We start from the raw sequence: 19811 nt of genomic DNA, 5'->3' as shown, positions 1-19811 counted from the left end.
TGTCGTAAAACGCTTCACTTCATGACGCCGGCAGCTCGACCGGACGCAGTAACGTTCGTTTGTATATAATAAAGTTATTACGCGTCGTCTCATAGTCCAATAAATCGATTTCCTCAATAATGGCGTCGACATTTTTACGGCACGGCCGCGCCGTCGAAATTTGCATACGTCCGGCGAGAAGTTTCGATGCGACGGTTTACATGACAAAACTGCATCGCGACGATAAATTTTTGTGAAATAATCGACAAATTGCAAAGTGTTTTAATGAATATCGAGCGTGCGTGCGGTGTGAACGTGCGGCTGTAAGAAATATGTAGAGCGCGTCGGGGGAATATAATTTGCCACGCTCACGAATTGATTCAACGCTGAAATGTACAATTTCAGCGAAAATATATTTTATACACGACGAGGTCGGGTTATTTCGCACCCGAAGATCCGTCAACGTGTTTGTTTTTCATTTGGTGTCTAAGTGAACATCATTTTGCATGATCTAAAAAGGCAGGAAAAATGTGCGTTTTTAGCTACAGGTATATAATTTTGCTCAGCCTGCACATGACGATGGCCCGAGCAGAAAATTGTTAAGTCCATCTTCATGAAGTACAAGGCCTCGATAAGGTTGAAAGTAAGATGCCCTAAAAAGGGATGCTTTATTATTATTACATCAGATAATAGTTCCAGTAAAAATATTCGTTCTTTTTATTCCGAGAAATTTAGACTGTAATTTCTTTATTTCTTTACAACCTTGTTAGTATACAACAAGAATTCTTTTATTTTAAAAATATAGCATACTTTACAATAAAATATAGCATTCTTTATACTTAAAAATCCTGTTACTGTTTTTATTAAAGTTTGATGCATTTCAAAAGAAGGCAATACTAGAAAAATCCTTGAAAGAGACTAATGAATATGGCAACTAATAAAACTAATAATAAAATTTTATAATAATAAAATAATAAAATTTGTTTTTAATTGCGGCATAATTAAAAAATCTTTAAAAGAAGCAGATAGAGCGTACCTACTAAAAACAATACTAAACTATGACAAATTTATTACACGCTCCATATCTTATTAATTTTTTATAGCAGAACTTGATTTTGTATATCTATTAAAAGATTCTTCTAAGGCCCACATCTGTTCTCCATGTTAAAATGTTATTTCGTAAAATCTACGGCATCCCTAAAAAATCCTTCCAAGGTTCTCCTCAGCTTTCCCTATCGAAGCCTTATTTATTAGATCTAAGTCATCCCTAAAAAATCTTTCTAAGTTCCTTCTCAACTTTCTCTATCAATGCCTTATTGCGTAAAATCTAAGGTATCCCTAAAAGATCCATTTCGCAGTCTAATGTGACTTTTTAGGGATACCTTAGATTTTACGCAATAAGGCTTTGATAGAGAAAGTTGAGAAGGAACTTAGAAAGATTTTTTAGGGATGACTTAGATCTAATAAATAAGGCTTCGATAGGGAAAGCTGAGAAGGACCTTAGAAGAATTTTTTAGGGATGCCGTAGATTTTACGAAATAACATTTTAACATGGAAAACAGATGTGGGCCTTAGAAGAATCTTTTAATAGATATGCAAAATCAAGTTTTGGTATAAAAAATTAATAAGATCTGAAGCGTGTAATAAATTTGTCATAGTTTAGTATTGTTTTTAGTAGGTACGCTCTATCTGCTTCTTTTAAAGATTTTTTAATTATGTCGCAAATAAAAACAAATTTTATTAGTTTTATTAGTTGCCATATTCATTAGTCTCTTCCGAGGATTTTTCTAGTAATGCCTTCTTTTGAAATGCATCAAACTTTAATAAAAACAGTAACAGGATTTTTATGTATAAAGAATGTTATATTTTATTGTAAAGTATGCTATATTTTTAAAATAAAAGAATTCTTGTTGTATACTAACAAGGTTGTAAAGAAATAAAGAAATTACAGTCTAAATTTCTCAGAATAAAAAGAAAGAATATTTTTACTCAAGCAATAATAAAAATATTTTCTTATAAGGCCCTATCAACATTGCCTTATAAAGATTCGTTAAACCATTTGTTACATATCTTGTAGGGCCCTTGTCTTTCTATACCTACTAGGGTCCGATTAATGTTAGGGAAAAATAATCAGGCTCTTACTAGAGCCCTATTAATTTTTTTACTCGGGAGACTATCTCTTAATTTTCCTCTCGTTTTCCTCATGAAAATAAGATAATAATTATACTGAATTATAATTTATTTATATATACATATAATCCAGAGAGATGCCTTCGTCTTGAAATACAGACTCGCGTTGTATTTCGGACGATATCTTTTCTAAAGTGCAAGAACTCTGGAGATGCGCAACTATTAACATGAAATATTAACGACTCGACTACTCGAGTTTCCATTTTAATCGCGAGTCGTGAGGGATGCGTATAGTCGCATGAAACACAGCATCAAGTTATGCCGCGGCGCGTGCTAGACATTAATTGCTTATCTCCACTTTTGCTACTGTAACTCATTAATATTCCACATGTCGTTTGCTCAACAGATGCCGGGAAACACGACGATGGGTAGCACGCTATTAGACAAGGAATTCCATCGAATTCTCATGAAGCGCAAGGAAGAATGCTTGAAGTTGAAGACCATGAACACGACGCTGCCGTTAGGTAAAGTACACACACATATTTATGCGTATGTAAATGTATATTTCACATGAACGAATAAGAAAAGTCCTCACAGAGGATGTAAAAATCGTGGGCAAAAATGCGCGCATGGCAGAAGAGTTGCGAGTGGCGCCTTTATAGTCGACGCTGCGAGTGCTGCCTTCATATTGATTTTATCAGACTCGCTTACTTTATTTAAAAAATTTACACTCCACAACGGCTTACAGTTAAGTATCGCAATTAATTGGATATTTGCATAATTTCTCTAACAGATTAAAAATATCTGTCAAACGTGCACTTCTGCTGCTTACGATCGATCGGGTCGTATTTTGCAGTCCGTGCGCATTTTCAGATGACACAATATACATCTTGAAATGAAAATATCAATGTTATAATCAGCGTTATAATGCGCATTTGTTGGCACGACACACAGACATGCACATACGCGCACATGTTCAAGCATGCACAGTGATGTAATTTTGCCCCATGTGAAAATTAATATGGTCGCAGCAAAAACTATATTTGTTATATAATACAATTAACGAGAACCTTATCGTCCAGAGCGCTCAAAAATATGGCAAACTTGCCGAGGGCAAGTTCTCCTCCCCTTTTCTCGTTAAAAGCAACAACGATGTAATTACACTTTTCGGCCAACGGTAACGAATGCAACCTCGTTACCCCACTTTCATGCTGAATTCACTCGCGTGAAATACGGGCGAGGCATGAAGGGCCTTCGCAAGACCGAAGGTTGAAAAAGCGGCGGAAATATCGTAACGACTTATACACTATTTCGTGAGTAACGATAACGGTAATTAGCCACTTTTCAAAATGAGTAATGGCGACGATGACGGGTCGTTTCGGAAAAAGCAGTTTCCCGGAACCTCGATTCGCCCGAATGTTACTTTGCGAAACGCAAAACCATCGAAACTAGGAGAGCTCACGACCGACGCGACGTGTTTTCGTCAACATCACCGAGACTGTCGTCAGTCCGACGCGAAATCTCGGTGTCTGTTCGAGTTGAAAGCACGTCGAATATTCTGCTAGATTTTCTATTTCCCTGCCGCCTACTTTCGTTCTGCACTGATAAAACATTTCGCCCTTTATTCGCGCGCGATACACATCCGAGAATCAAGCAAGATTTACAATAGCACGCGAGTACGTTCTGCTTGTCCAGTGATATGTAACGCGGCGCAACCGGTTACGGATCGATACTGGCGGGCTAATAAGACTTAAAGCAGCGAGCCTCCAGGCTCTTGAAGTCCTTTTACTAGGTGCGCAACTAAGTTTCCAGGTTTTTTTTGATCAATGAAAAATGGAAAATTTGAAGAGAAATACAAAAAATGGTTTATTCAAAGTATTGTCCCTCGTTAGCTACACATTTTTGCCATCCCTCTGGCAATACATGAATACCGCGACAATAAAACGACGCGTCTTTGGACCGAAACCATTCATCCAACCAATTTTGCACTTCTTCGAAATTGGCCAAGTATTGCCCAGTCAAGCCATGCGCCAACGACCGGAACAAGTGATAATCGGAAGAGGCCAGGTCTGGCGAATACGGCGAGTGCGGTAGCAGATCCCATTTCAGCGTTTTGATGGTATCCTGGACGATGGAAGTGCGATGGCATGGAGCGTTGTTGTGCTGCCATATCACCCGTTCGTGTCTCGTGTCCCACTCTGGCCGTTTATCGAGCAATGCATGGTTCAAATTGATCAGTTGTTATCGGTAGCGATGCCCATTGACAGTTTCGCCCAGTTTCAGCAGCTCATAGTACACGATTCCTTTCTAGTCCCACCAAACGCAGAGCATTGTCTTCTTTCCGAAGCGATTTGGCCGTGCCGTCGATATTGATGCTTCGCCAGGTGAAAACCACGATTTTTTGCGTTTAGGATTCTCGAAATATATCCTTCTTCTCATCGCCAGTAACAATTCGATGCAGGAAACTCTTTCTTTCATGCCATAAAAGCAAAATTTCGGAAGTGGCTCTTCGATTTTCCATCTGTCTCTCAGTCAATTCATGCGGCACCCATTTTCCTTCCTTTTGAATTTTTCCCATGGTATGTAAACGTTTGGAAATACCTTGGCGAGTCATGTTTAAGCCTCCGCAAGTTGATCTTGTGTTTGCGTATCATCTTCATCCAATAACGCTTGCAAATCGGCGTCCTCAATTGTTTTTGGTCTTCTGGAGCACTCCTTGTCCTCAGTGTCGAAATCGCCACTTCTGAAGCGTTTAAACTAATCTTCACAGGTAGTTTTCGATGATGCATGTTCGCCGTAGGCCTCCTCAAGCAAACGACGTGCTTCAGCTGCACTTTTTTTCAAGTTAAAGCAGAAAAGCAAAGCTTCCCGTAAATGCTGTTTATTTTGCACAAAACTCGACATCTTCGTTGTTAGAAAAAATATTTTTGCATTGCGATGTGTGCTGGTATTACGACTGGTTATTGTTAACAGATGTCCAAGCTATAAAAAAAATACAACTTCAGACATGTATGTCTACTACATGTGTCGTTAGCGCCATCCATATGTGAAACTCGGAAACTTAGTTGCTCATCTAGTAACATGTGGTCACTGGTTGTACAACTTTACCGCATTAATTTACATCAAGAGTGAAGTCACGTTCCTCCCGCTAAACAAAATTATTCCATTCGCTGGCGGGAATGAACTCACGGCCGTAAGGTCGAACGAGTAGAAACATGACATGGGGGAGAGGGGGGGAAGGGGCGAAACGAAATCGGAAAATACACATAGGAAGGAACGTATTAGCAGATCGAGCGAAAATAAACTAACTGAGTGGAAAACGAGGAAGAAAAAGAGGAAGAAGAGAAAGAGAGAGAAAGAGAGAGAGAGAGAGAGAGAGAGAGAGAGAGAAAGAGAGAACATAACGACAACATACAATTATCTTTTATGAAGTCACCGCATTTTATGATAATCGCCGTATGTTTGTACTAGAGATGTGCCAATCAAGAATTTTTATGTCGAGTCGAATCGAATCGAATCTCATTTTTTAAATTCGAATTCGAATCGAATCGAATCATTAAAAAATTTAACATGACTTTTAAACATGCAAATAATGATGGAAGATTTTAATATGAAAAGGAATATTAATATTGTAATATCATCTTAAAGTAAAATTTATATTTAAATATTTAAAATAATTTATAATTAAGTTATCAATTATAAGTTAAGTTAATTACAAGTTAAGGGTTCAAACATACAAACCTAGATGGCCTGTTTTGTAGCTAATGCACGCAAACAATAATGTATTTGATTCCTATTCGAATTATTCGGATTCGAATCATAGGGATTCGGATTCAAATCAAATTTAATGTAATTCGATTCGATTCGATTCGAATTTGAATAGTTCGCACATCTCTAGTTTATACCTGTCCGTCTACTTGCTAAGACCCCAATTATGTATGCACTTTTGTGTTTATTAGAGATGTGCGAATTAAGAATTTTTATGTCGAATCGAATCTCATCTTCTAAATTCGAATTCGAATCGAATCGAACCTATGAAATTTCATTTGAATTCGAATCGAATCGAATGAAACCGAATCGAATCATTACAATATTTAACATGACAATTAAACATGCAAATAATGATGGAAGATTTTAATATAAAAGGGAATATTAATATTGTAATATCAGCTTAAAGTAAAATTTATATTTAAATATTTAAAATAATTTATAATTAAGTTATTAATTATAAGTTAAGTTAATTACAAGTTAAGGGTTCAAACATACAGGCCCAGATGACCCGTTTTGTAGCTGATGCGCGCAAACGTTAAGTATTTGATTCGTATTCGAATCTTCACGATTCGAAATTTTCGAATTATTCGGGTACGAATCATAGGGATTCGGATTCGAATCGAATCGAGTTACGTTAGATTCGATTCGAATTCGAATAGTTCGCACATCTCTAGTATTTATGTTTACGATACGACGAATGTTATGATTTCATTAATCCCCGCTAAACAATTAGTAGCTGGGCGTATAACGCCTACTTTTTCTGGCAGCCGTTGCTTCGGGTACTCACCGATAAGTGGGATCCTTTAAGATAGTATTCAGTGCCGATGTTAATTTCTCCTCGGTGACGTCGTGTATAGAGTCTAGCGAGATAGCCACCTTCTTCCTCACGTAGGACTGGATATTGATACGTTGATCGCCAAATAGAGGGATGCCGACCATGGGGACTCCGTAAGAGATTGCCTCCTGCATTCCCATGAGCCCACCGTTCGTAATGAAAGCCCGTATGTTTTTATGTCCTGCGAGAATTGAGAACGGTGGGTTGCTTTTACAGCGCGGCAAAAATGTCATGCGGTCGGACATCCGACGGATATCGGGCACGGGAATGGCAAAAATAATGGGGAACAATCTGAATGCAACCGAAAGGATCCTCTTGATTTTTCTTCCCCGGCTTCACATTCAACTGCTTCGCGAATAAACTGCGGTGACGTGGGACGTCGTTGCGTCAAGCATTAATTTTCAAGACATTTTTCTCGATTCTCTTTTTTTTTCTCTCGCAAGCATAGCGAAAGCGATTCAAGTTTCTTTCTGACTGCAAATACAGCGTCCGCTAGTTTCCTCATGAATGACTAAATTGCAACGCTGATTCCGCTTAATGCGCAGTCGCGTTTTTTGAAAACTCGTCGACGCGGGCGCGTCGCCACAAGTACAGAGCTTAAAATTTTTGCGGAATTCCCATCGCGCGGGAAGTCGACCGAAGAGAAAGACATTTTTTGTAAAGTTGCTCGATTTATATGCAAATGCCGTCGCGCGCGCTGAAAGTGCGCCAATTCATACGGCATATAAATGACCGTTCTAATGACGATTAATAAGAAACGGGCGAAAATTTAGCACCTTGACGTTGCGGCCGCGCAACGGACCTCGTAATTACGTACTGAGAACGGCGGGAACTTACGGGAACCACGATTGCGTCATCACGTTATCTGGCAATCCCGAGAGCAGATCCTCCTTCCTTGCAATTTTCATCAACACGCGGACCAATTTTCTTGAACGACGCGTAGAATGTTTCCATCAACTCCTTAGAGAAAGATTCGATCCTGACCATGGAGCTGAACGTAAAGTACACGCAGCCGTCCTTGCTTTCGTCCAGCCATTCCTGCATTTCCTGCAGACAGGTCTCTTTAGAATGAATAATTCGTAACGATTATTTCTAAGCCCCGGCTACAATGGGCTGTCGTGAAATCTTCAAGTGCGTTGTTCAATGAACAAGAAAATCTTTGGAAAGGGAATTTAATTAATAGCCGCTTTGTCAATTTTTTCTTTGTGAAGAATCTTTAAAATAGAACCTTTCAGGTGTGTTGCTTGGAACTTTTATAATGAGAATAAAAATCCAGTGTGTCTTCCGACGACTTTGAATAAAAATCGTTGAATAAATCATGAAAAATTTATGATATTTTTTTATGATTGTATTGTATTGTTTCGTACAGTGTAGATCAGGCTCTGATTATTTCTCCCTAACATTAATCGGGCCGTAATAGGGATAGAAAAATAAGGGCCTTGCAAGATGTATAACAAATAGTTTAACGAGCCCTTATAAAGCAATATTGATAGGATCTTATAAGGAAATATTTTTATTATTGCTTGAATGAAAATATTCGTCCTTTTCATTCCGATAAATTTAGACTGTAATTTCTTTATTTCTTTACAACCTTAGTATACAACAAGAATTTTTTATTTTGAAAATATGGCATACCTCACAATATACAGGGTGGCTCACATAACTCTCACATAGCTATCACTATGTTTGATACAGAAGTGAATATGTTATTAATATTAGGTGAATGCCAAAATAATTATCAGCGTGCAGCAGTAAAGTTTTACCGACGAAAGATATGCGACACTTTTACGTTTCCTGTAGCTTCGAAACTTTATACCGTCATATCTTTTAACATCTGACAAAAGAATGTTTTGAACAAAATTTACTTGTTTTTTACCGCAGAACCAAACTATCTGACATTTTATAGTCCCGTTTGAAATTGCCAAGTTTCACCCTGCCCCCCTTTAAGGGGGCAAGGAGGTAACAAAAATGTTCTCTGCCATAATGTGAAAATCGTAATAGTTTTTTAATTATAACAGCGCAAAGTTTGGCGTTTTCCACGCCCATCGCGGCCTATAAACGATATTTATTGTCTTGAAGCATCATTACTGATGTAAAATAAGTCATGTACAATGTGGGGCTTTTAAAATGGTACGAGCTAATTATTCTGCAATTATTGAAGATAGATTCGACTTAAATTATTTTTTATAATTAAATGTCATATGAAGACAAATATTATTGCTAATATTTTTATCTTTAGCTCATATTTCTCGAAATTTAAAGATCATCAAAATTTTTTTAAAAACAATAGTACATAACGATAAAATGAAATAGATTATCTGTTCGGTAAAACGTAAATAAATTTATTTTTTAAATATTATGTTAAACATCACACAGACGCGCATGTTATCTATGTTTACTGTAACACTAACTGTTTTCTTACATCTTGAAAAGTCTAATAAAAACAAAAAGAATATGAAAAAAATTATTGTTTTCTTGTAATTGCACACAGAAATTACAATTACATAATTAACAACTGTAACTTAATTTTCGTTTGATTTTTTATTATAGAAGAGAAATCAGTAAAAAGTAGCAATTTCTTTCCTCACATGTTTCAAAAGTATGACATTCAATTTGACAGTCGATTTGACCATAAAACTTTCTTGGTTAAGGACGGCTAAAGCTTATAAATTGTATAATAAAGTTACAGTATCGATTTTCTATAAGCATTATATGAGATTAAAAATCACATCAAATATATGCTATGCTAAATTTATTTGTCAATTTTGCGAATAATATTTAAAGTATGCATGTGAAATAATAATATATTGTACTAAAACATTTTAGTAAGTTACTAACTAATTTAAAGGCTGATGTAAATAAAGTGCAAAAGGCGGCATGTCAAGTATACTAAAAATTCTTCATTTTTATCCACTTGTATTGTGTATTCGAGGCAACGTACAAGCATTTAAATTATAAGAAGCTGTTCCTTGCATATTCTTTTTGAAATTACAATAATTCTTACTGATATTTGAACAAATTAATAAAAATTTTTTGCCAGGTTTTTACGATTTTAGACCACTGTGCGTCACTACTTAAAGAATGCATATGCGGGTGACTTTCGAATCAACCTATATCAGATCGTATATTTTACGAGTCTACATATTTTGACAGGTTAATACTAACCATAACAATGATATTCAGAAAGATTTAACGATAAAGACATATAGAAAGACTTCGGATAACTGTTATTTTTTGGGCGAACGTTACCCTGATAGAAACTTTGTTTAATCTGAGTTTCTGAAAGAGTGTAAGACCGATTCGACATTTGTGTCGGATGTCGGATGTCGCATACGTACGATAAATTGAACTTGATAAAGAAAATGTAGACTCTTCGAATTCCGCTATAACCACGAAATTTTTACAAGTTTGCTTAGATTAAGCACGTGAGCGCGTGCTTTATACGCCACGAGATGCCTCCAATCTCCCCGCGATTAATAATAAGTAGATAATATATCGCGGGGATTGCCTTTTATGACCGCGCCATAAATCGCGCGGAAAGATTTATTCAATTTGTCACGATGACTGATACGGCGCTATATTGTTTCCTTCTTTTTTTTTCCTTCTCTGCTTGCGATCCTGCATCACAACCGACTCGTTACGTATTCGTCGTTTAATCCCGGCACGCTGTCAAACGTAACGAACGCTTTGACAGGATCATTGACCGTGATCTCGTAGTAATCGGCTATTCGAATTTCAGAGCTATATTGTCCCCTTACATTCAATGGCTGGTCCTGTTGGCCGAACACTCCAGCGGGGTCGACAGTGTACGCTCCATGTCCGAACTTCATCACCTGTTTCGACGTATCATGTAAGTATATGCTAATATCTGCCTTTATTTATTAACACGTCTGCCAAATTGATAGTTGTTGTTTCTCCACTGACTTTAATCTTCCACTCGAATGCTCGCAGGAATCGTTAATGTGTGACTTGAGAATTAATCATAAAGGACAATACACAGGCGTATAATACATACTAACATTCTTATCGATTTTTTTATCTACGTTTAATTGATTATGCGTCTAGGCGTCTTTGGCAATTTATCCCTTACTTTCGCTTCTTTGAGATGTGAATTATTTTCTATCAAACACGCTGACAATTTTATTTTTTATATTCTCCCACAAACTTCCAATTCTACGTCTCAGCGTCTTAAGTCTTCGCTGTCTCACATTTCTGTACCCTTTTTCCCGCCAAACGGTATCAAGCCAGAATATTTGTTCGCTCCCATTGTGATCTCATAATAATTAATAATTTTTTCGTAATAATTTTACCGCTGGAATATCACTTATTGCTACCAATCTAATCGTTCGACAATGCATCGCTCATCTCCACTTGATTTGATGACAAATACTCGTATCATATAATGTGTAATGTTAATGATATATTGCAATATAACTATGATATTTCTGTAATATTACATGCTATGTTGTACTTTTATGAACACCAACAAAATCACCTACACTTATCAAAAAAGATCTACTAGCATAAAATCTTAATGTTAGCAATATCATTTCATACATGAAAGAGCTTGATTTCTGAAAAAAAATAAAAAAATACAATATAAATAAATTTTATATTATTCGTATAATATTCATTATTAGTAAACACCATATTTTACAACTAGTTAATTAGTTAAAACTAATATAATTGAAAAATATTCTATATATGTCATTTAATTTATATGACAGTTGGTGATTGAATAGCGTCTTGAATTTTTTCTGTTAATATATGAACTGTAGCTTTGGATGAGCGAAATCTTTGAAAAAATTCTTTTTTATCCCAAATTTCAAAATGATTTGGTCTTCGCCTTACAATATGATTTTCTCTCATGTCATCATTCACAGTTTATTTAAACTATACTTTAAACTACATTTTATTCTGATCTATCCATTGAAAAACAGTCTAATGCTTTTGAACAGAATTTAAATTTTGACCTAAGTTTATACCATTATTGAAAAACCGGCCCCAAGAGTAGCTATAAATAGGCAGTTGCCAAACGCATGTGTCGAGCAAATTGCGGATTGCGGTTACTTTGAAAATAAAATAGGATCCTACGTTTTTTCTTTTGTTTCTCTTTATTTTTCCGAATAAAGTGACTGCTCGATATATAGGGTCTGCCAAAAGTTCCGGAACGACTAACTATTTCAAAAAATAATGATTGTTTAAAACAATCTTTGAAACAAAAGTTGTAGGGCTTAAAAAAAGCTATCAGATATTGATAATTGTTTGACCTTGGAATGACCTTGAGAAATGTTATCAAGGTCGACATAAATATCTTAAATGGAAACTTGAATTTTTTATTATATCGTCCTTTTCCACCAATTAATTGGAACAACTTTTGTCTGAAACATTTTTTTATATGCCTAATATTTTTTGAGATATTTAAGGATAACTTGGTAACTTTTTCAATATTTAACTTACGATATCTCGCAAATTGTTTGTCGGGATAAAAATGGTACTAGACTTTTCTATTTATTTTATTTAATCTCAAGAATATATTAATACAATAATGCTCTATTTTTTATTAATTTATCGATCTTTCGAAAGTTCAAAATCATCAAATTAATAAAAGTCAGGGCGCTATTATAAGAATATATATAAGAATATATTGTAACAATATATTCTTGAGACCAAGTAGAATAGAAAAGTCTAGTACCATTTTTTTATCCCGACAAACAGTTAGCGAGATATCGTAAGTTAAATATTGAAAAAGTTACCAAGTTATCCTTAAATATCTCAAAAAATATTAGGCATATAAAAAAATGTTTCAGACAAAAGTTGTTCCAATTAATTGGTGGAAAAGGATGGTATAATAAAAAATTCAAGTTTACATTTAAGATATTTATGTCGATTTTGATAACGTTTCTCAAGGTCATTCCAAGGTCAAACAATTATCAATATCTGATAGCTTTTTTTAAGCCCTACCACTTTTATTTCAAACATTGTTTTAAATAATCATTATTTTTTTAAATAATTAGCCGTTCCGTAACTTTTGACAGATCCTGTATGTCGCGCATATCAGGAGAGTTTTTTGTGGTATCTTGTGGATTATGGTTGAATAAAAAAGAGGCTTATGTGGCGTAAAGAATGCATCCGTGTGTCGTGCTGTATTCAAACACATGCTGATAAAGAGGAGGAAAGACCGAAAGAAAGAGAGGAAGGAAAACGGATGCACACTATGCCAACATCATATCCTCGTCCGAGCTGCTTGTAAAAGTTTTATTAACATTGTACTGTTGTGTTTATCATACATATTCTACATGAACGTTAGCGATTTGAAAACTTAAATGTAACGCGAGAGGGATGGCTCTTTCATTTATCTCGAGACGTTAACTATGAACTTTTATTTTACCGCGCGCTTATTTCCTCCGGAAGATCACCAATAACGTGTTAACATTAAAAAGACCGAACCAATTTGGCTCCTCGCGATATTCAAACTGTTATCAAATTCAAACTTTTTTCAACTTTGCCTCAACGTGATATCCTTTTATGACTTTTCATCATTTTCATGTTCTTAATTTTGGTAAAAAAATTTTTCAATTACATAAAATGATTGAATTTTTATTTAATTATTTATCTAGAAGGACCGTTGGGGCCAATTTGAGTTCCTTATCTGATATTGCATTCTCATATATTTTACGGATTTATTTACAAGTTTTATGATTTTAAATAGATAAATAAATAATTTTATGTGTATTTATCTATCTGTTCACTTGAAAAATAATTATATACATATGTACACATAGTTACGTATATATAGCACCTCGCCGTTGGCCAGTTCATATTTTTATAATATTTTGAATTTTGCTGCTACAAGTGCATGAATTATATATATACAAGGAACTTACATGTAAAAAAATCAAGAAGAATTTTTTTACAAAATCTCACGGAAGAGTTGAGTGCCCCATATATTGCTCAAAGATGAAAGTCTCAAAATTTGATTCAACCGGAGAAGAAATTGAATTCGACGATGCTTCAGGCAAACGACTAGTTTGTCAAATAAAAAACTGCAAAAAAACTATAAAGTTAAAAAATGTTGATCGTGTAAAAAATTGGTGTGCGGTAAATGTACAAAGAAAATTATGTACAAATGTGTTTCTTGTGGTACATAATAGCGTTGTACTTCACATTTAGTCTTTCACCAAAGGCTAAAAGAATTCAATATAATATAACTAACAGTTTTCTTTGCTCAATAAATTAGTGATATTATTGTTAAAATGTTAAATTTTATAATTATCTTTACGTTTCGTTTCTTTCTATTTGTTTACGAAAAGATATGCTTGGAGCCAAATTGGTTCTTACGGTCTTTCTAGGGGAGTCGTCAAATCCAGTCCTTCGAGTGTTAAAGCTGTGTATCCGTACATCGAGATAAAAAGAGAGCGATCGGATGAGAGAACTTGATCCCTGTGGCTATCGATTCTTTCTTCTTCCTTTTTTTCGGTGGGGAAACCCGCGTGGGAATAAATCCACATGTGCACGACGTGTGAAGTCGACATTTGTAGCGAAATCGTTGTTTAATTGTACAACGAACGATCTTACGGTGTATTATTCGTCATCGCGAAGCGTGTGCCGTTATCGAAGGTCATTATCGAAAATATAACGAATTACATATTATAATACAATATTACAGAAATATTACTATAATACAATATTACAGAAATATTATTGTACTATAATTATATTATTGTAATATTGTATTGCAATATATCCCATCTCAAATAGCAAGATGATGTCAAATGATGTTTTTATTATGTCTTATGGACATTAGAAATGTCATTAAAACGTCATTTAATGTCACTTGCTACTTTAAACGTTATATGCATTATATAATATAAATAAAATATTTCGTGGATAATACAAGGCATCCCATTTTAAATGAGTCAGGCAAACATCTCGAAAAATATGAAGGATATTAAGAAACATTTCAGACAAAAAAGAGTAAATAGAGTAAAAACTCTAATACTATTTTTTCTTTCAACAAATAGTTAGCGAAATATCGTAAGTTAAATATTGAAAAAGTTACCAAGTTTTCCTTAAATATTTCAAAAAATATTAAGCAAATAAAAAAATGTTTTAAATAAAAGTTGTCCAAATTAATTGATTGAAATTAATTGATTGAAAAAGAAGATATAATAAAAAATGGGGTTTCCATTTAAGAAAAGTAATAATCAGTGAATATCTCAAAAGTCGCATCATTTGTAAACAATATGATATAGTTATTCCCCCTTGAAACTATATAACTTTTGTCTAAAACATTTTTTTCTAAAATGTTTAGTTTTCGAAATATAGCAGTTGTAAAATTTTAGAATAAAGGAAAGAAAGTTCGAACTAAAAGATGTGAATACATCACAAAAAACTGAATCGTTTACATCTTCAGGAGGTAAAAATGATTGACAAACATAACATTTCAACGATAACCTTTCAAATCTAATATTAGATTAACTAATATAAAATTAATTCTTATGAAAGAAACATTTAAGTATTGAGTGTTTACACTCAATTATTCGAATTTACACTCAAATCTGAGCGTTTTTTTTTCCATAAGAGTATTTTATAATTTTACAGTAGTACTATAATATTATTGTGATATATCACTGTGACAATATTACTATGATATATTATCACAATATTACTGTGATGCACTTCGGCTGATATTTTAATATTATTGTGATATTACTGTAATAATGTAGAAATATTTCTACTATATTACATTGTAATATTGCAATGAAGAAGTAATATTATTGTCATAATGCTGTAATATTATGTGTAATATTATGTGAATACTCAGTAGTCAATATCGAACTTGGTATTATGGTAGGAAACTTGGTTTTTATCCTTTTTTAAAAAACTCGTGATACCAGAGTAATTCATGTTCAAGAGTTCTTCAACAAATCCGCAGTATTTCACGTTGCGACACCACATGCGTTCTACTAACAAACTCGTAACCATGAAACAGGATTCCACGTTGCTGGTGTGGATGAGATCATACACAACGCCGAGCGTAGATCCGAGCTTGTGGAATTTATCCCAGTTTCTCGCATCCGTGCGGAGCAGATGATACTTGAAAATATCGATCATATTGGGCATGAACGAAAACGTTTTAATCAAGTTGGGCATTCTTGCGCTAAGTTTCATGCCATATTGTTTGAGTAACGTGCTCATCGACCAGTCTTGCGCACACACCAGTAGCAAATAAGACCGGGGTTGCTTTTGAGGCATTAGGACAGATAAGAAGAGCTCCATCATTTCGGAGATTCGCGAGGTATTATAGCATTTCTCCTGGGAAGCAGTGATTGTGAAATTCTTGATGAACTCGCTGACGGCGTAGTTGATCGGATAAAAGTCACTTTTCTTCTGATGACACTTGCCCCAGCCTCTCTTTATCTTCTCCTTGAAGACGTTGGAGGAAATTTCCATGAGCGTCTTATACATCGGCAGGTGCAAGTGACAGACACAAATTCACGGCGAATTCTATCGCCGCACTTGCTATATCTTTGATCTGGTGAAATAGGTATTCGGACAGTATCTTCTCGACGTACCTAATCGGTAAGTCTGTTTCGGTGCGTCGGGCCGACACTTTTAATATACTGCTGATGCATGTGCGCGCTTTTCCGATCTTCACCCCCTTCGCTAACATGCTGTCTATCAGGTTGAGCATCAATTCGATGTATTCCGTGGTGTACATGTCAGGTACTTCAATCGGATTTAGTTTTGGGAGCAACGACAAGTTCTCGACGAGCGTCATCGACATCACCTTTTTGAACAAGGACGAACTATGGTCATTTGGATCTTTGAACAACAAGTTCTGGACGATCGTCAGCATTGTCAGTAAAATAGTTCGTATCGAGTGATGTTTCATTTTCTGCCATATGGATGGAATGAAATCCTCAAGTTGCTGCGAGGATGTCACTAGGTACTAGGTTATTTGGTTACAGTGCTTCATAATGATGACTCGTTTGTCCGAGAGATTCTCCGCGAGTGATATCGCTTTTTAAACGATGCACCTGTGTAGGTATCAACAGTTTCACCAACTTTGCCATAGTGTCGCCACGAATCAGCAACGTCATAATGATCAAATAACTTGGGTTTTCATTTTGCTGTCACTTATCTCGGCAATAATCCAAAAACCGGATAGGCAGGTCCCTGTATAGGGTTGCCAGATGCAAAATGATTATTTCCGGAACATTTTTTAGGTTGAAAAATAAGTTGTTGGAGAATTTTAGTTAAATTCGACAGATAGAGGGGTAAGACGGGTAAGAAATGTCGTTACTTACTTGCAACGAATAAATGTGGTATCAGCGGAGAGAAGTTTAGACATCAATCTTACGATTGATCTTTTTTTTTCTTACTACACGATTGGTTTCTCAGGTGGCACGTCAAATTTTTCGACCTTATAAACCTCAATGATTACTCTCACATTTCTCTCTAGTACTGATTAGAAACATAAATATTATGATAATTTTGTCAAAATTCTGTTTTTCCGGGACAAAAAATTCCGGGACACGGGACAAACTTGAAAAAATTCCAGGACAATCCCGGAAATCAAGGCTATCTGGCAACCCTATCCTTGTACCAACATATCGCTCTGACGAAATAATACATATTCCTTCTGCGATCATGTACCTGGCAGGCACACAAATACATCTCCCAATTGTCTAATATCGACTACGGCTCTCGTTTCAGCGGCCTCATCACATCCGTTTTCATGTCACCTTTATACCTGTCTTCTTTATTCACGAACCAAGAACTGTACAATTCTGGCTCGTACTTGCGAAACAATTTATCCACATTCTTGTTGTAATAATATTCACATCTAGTCACCTGGTACCATTTGTAAAGGGTGTCCCAAAATTCACGCAAGAAGTAATTTTGATAGAAAACACAGATTTATAATTAAAAATTGTAAATTTTTTATTGATTCATAAAGTATACAGTATAGGGTTATATATGGAATAGTATATCGGGTAAACGGCCATAGCGAAGAGAATTCGTTGAATGGATTATGGAACAACAACAAGTGAATGCTGATTTTTCGAACAAAATCATCTTCAGCTCAACACGTGGTCAAAAAATGCTATATAGCTATAGCTTCACCAGTGCTGTTGCCGAAGATAATGATGCTTTCTGAATTTTCAGCAAAGCTCGATATATCATCGCGAACCCATAATAACGCCATTATCGTGTCCTTCATTGATTGCCCCACGCAACATCACGTTTTCTAGGTTCAGGAAACCTGAAGAAAGATAATTTCGTTTCGCAGAGTTGATCCAACTCGAATAAAGTTGCACAAAATTGGGTGATTGACTTATCCGATGTAGAACTTATAATAACGAGACATTTTCCTGGATTTTTCTGATAAACGAACGTAGACATTCAAGATAGAAAAAAAACGCTAAACACAAAAAATGTGACAAAGTGACTTTTCATCTTTAGCTTTCTCCAGCTTTCTTCATTAACGAAATCTTAAAGTGTGTAAATGCCAACCGATGTATAATTTAAAATTAATTCCGACTTTATAATTCTGAATTTCAAACTTTCGGAATTCTCTTTACGTAACACTTCTGGTATACAGAGTGTCTCATTTTAAATAGTCGATTCGAATATCTGGAAAATAGCCTGATAGACAAAAATTTCAGACAAAAGTTGCACGGTTTCGAGGGGGCCACATGATGAAAATTTGAATCTGGCCTTGAATAACTTTCTTAAGATGAGGTTAAGGTCACCTTACATTTTTTTAATGGAACCTTCTATTTTTCACACATATTCTTATAACATATTCTTATGACTGACTTCACGACCTTTTCATAATACTATAATAAAGTATTTTTTTATTAAGTACTTTCCGAGTTGTAAGACGCGAAAATTAACAAGTGAAGGTTAGGTTAATCCACTTTCTTAAAGCAATTTGGTTAGTAGTACCACGCGACTCTCCGAGATACGCCATCTTATTCTAACATCACTAAGTCACATCACGTTATAAACTTTATAAACGGTAAATGGAACAGATTAACAACACAGCATTTAATATTTAGAATTAAACTAACATATCAACTGTGACGTGGCAGCCGGGGAGGCGCCCATCACAGTGCGACCCTCGGTCCTTGAGCGAGGTTTACGGGGGAGGGAAAACATATCGCGCGAGAATTTCGGGGGAGGGGAGCCGCCTTACCTCCCCCGTATTGAATAATGTTAGTGATAGGAGCGTGCAGGTGGAACGGTCCCGCGTCCCCGAGCTCTGTGCCCCTGGACCTCCTGTGCCGCCCATCGAGACCGGAGAAACCAGAGGACGTCACCCATCGACCGGACCGCCACCTCAGGTGAATGCTCCACCTTCTCTATATTACCGATTCCCGTATCGCCTTAAAAGATTCTCGCTGCCGTTCCCGTGTCCACAGACCCGCAGGAATATCCAGCGAAACTGTCATCGCTCCCGTGCTCGAAGCGTGATCGGCGGCTAAACAAAGCCGGCCTAGGCGAGGAGACCGCGGGAGTGCGAGCGAGAAGGAAAACGCGTAAGAGTGAGACCGAGCACCCGTCCCGCGGATCGCAAACAAAGATCCGCGGAAGGATTCCCGGATTGGGAGATCCAACGAGGAACGGGGAGAGACGGGTGGCTCGACACAACAAAGAAGAACGACGAGACACTTTCTTTTGGAAAATAATAAAAGAGCGAACTCCCGTTTCGCTCCTTCTTCTTGTCTCTTACTTCGTGAGTCTACTTCCGAGTACTGCGGAGTTATCATCGCCTAAGACTGAAGTGTCGTTTACCGTGAGTCAGAGAAAAAGGATACCGATTACCGTGCGTGAGAGGAAGAGTTTGGTGGACCGCAGGAGTTTGGTGGAGTTCCACGCGCCCAGGGAGCTGAAGGGGGTGGCGAAATTGCGGAGGAGCGAGGAGAAGAAGGAGGTCGAAGAACCACGCCGCCGGGAGGTTCCCGAATCTGTAAGACCTTCCACCTGCTTTATTGTTTCGGTGTCCCGTGTGTACCGTGTCTTGTTAGTTGTCGGCGAAGAGCAACGCTCGAATTCGCGAGAGCAAAGCGGAGTGTACCGTATC

At 36.2% G+C, this 19811-nt stretch overlaps 1 protein-coding gene across 4 annotated transcripts in view; it reads left to right on the top strand.

The window, feature by feature from the left end:
- The window catches only part of LOC109504127 (calcitonin receptor-like), a 149611-nt gene that overhangs the window by 47458 nt on the left and 82342 nt on the right, over positions 1–19811 (top strand). For all 4 annotated transcript variants that reach the window (XM_025297122.1, XM_025297121.1, XM_025297119.1 and 1 more), the window contains exons 2-3: positions 2516–2633; positions 10455–10565. In XM_025297122.1, coding sequence (XP_025152907.1) covers positions 2593–2633; positions 10455–10565 — 152 coding nt within the window. In that variant the 5' untranslated portion in view covers positions 2516–2592. The remainder of the gene's footprint in view (positions 1–2515; positions 2634–10454; positions 10566–19811) is intronic.

This window comes from Harpegnathos saltator, unplaced genomic scaffold (assembly GCF_003227715.2).
Source record: "Harpegnathos saltator strain DR-91 unplaced genomic scaffold, Hsal_v8.6 scaffold17, whole genome shotgun sequence".
Taxonomy (NCBI): Eukaryota; Metazoa; Arthropoda; class Insecta; order Hymenoptera; family Formicidae; genus Harpegnathos; species Harpegnathos saltator.
This window is presented reverse-complemented; position numbering and strand designations above follow the sequence as displayed.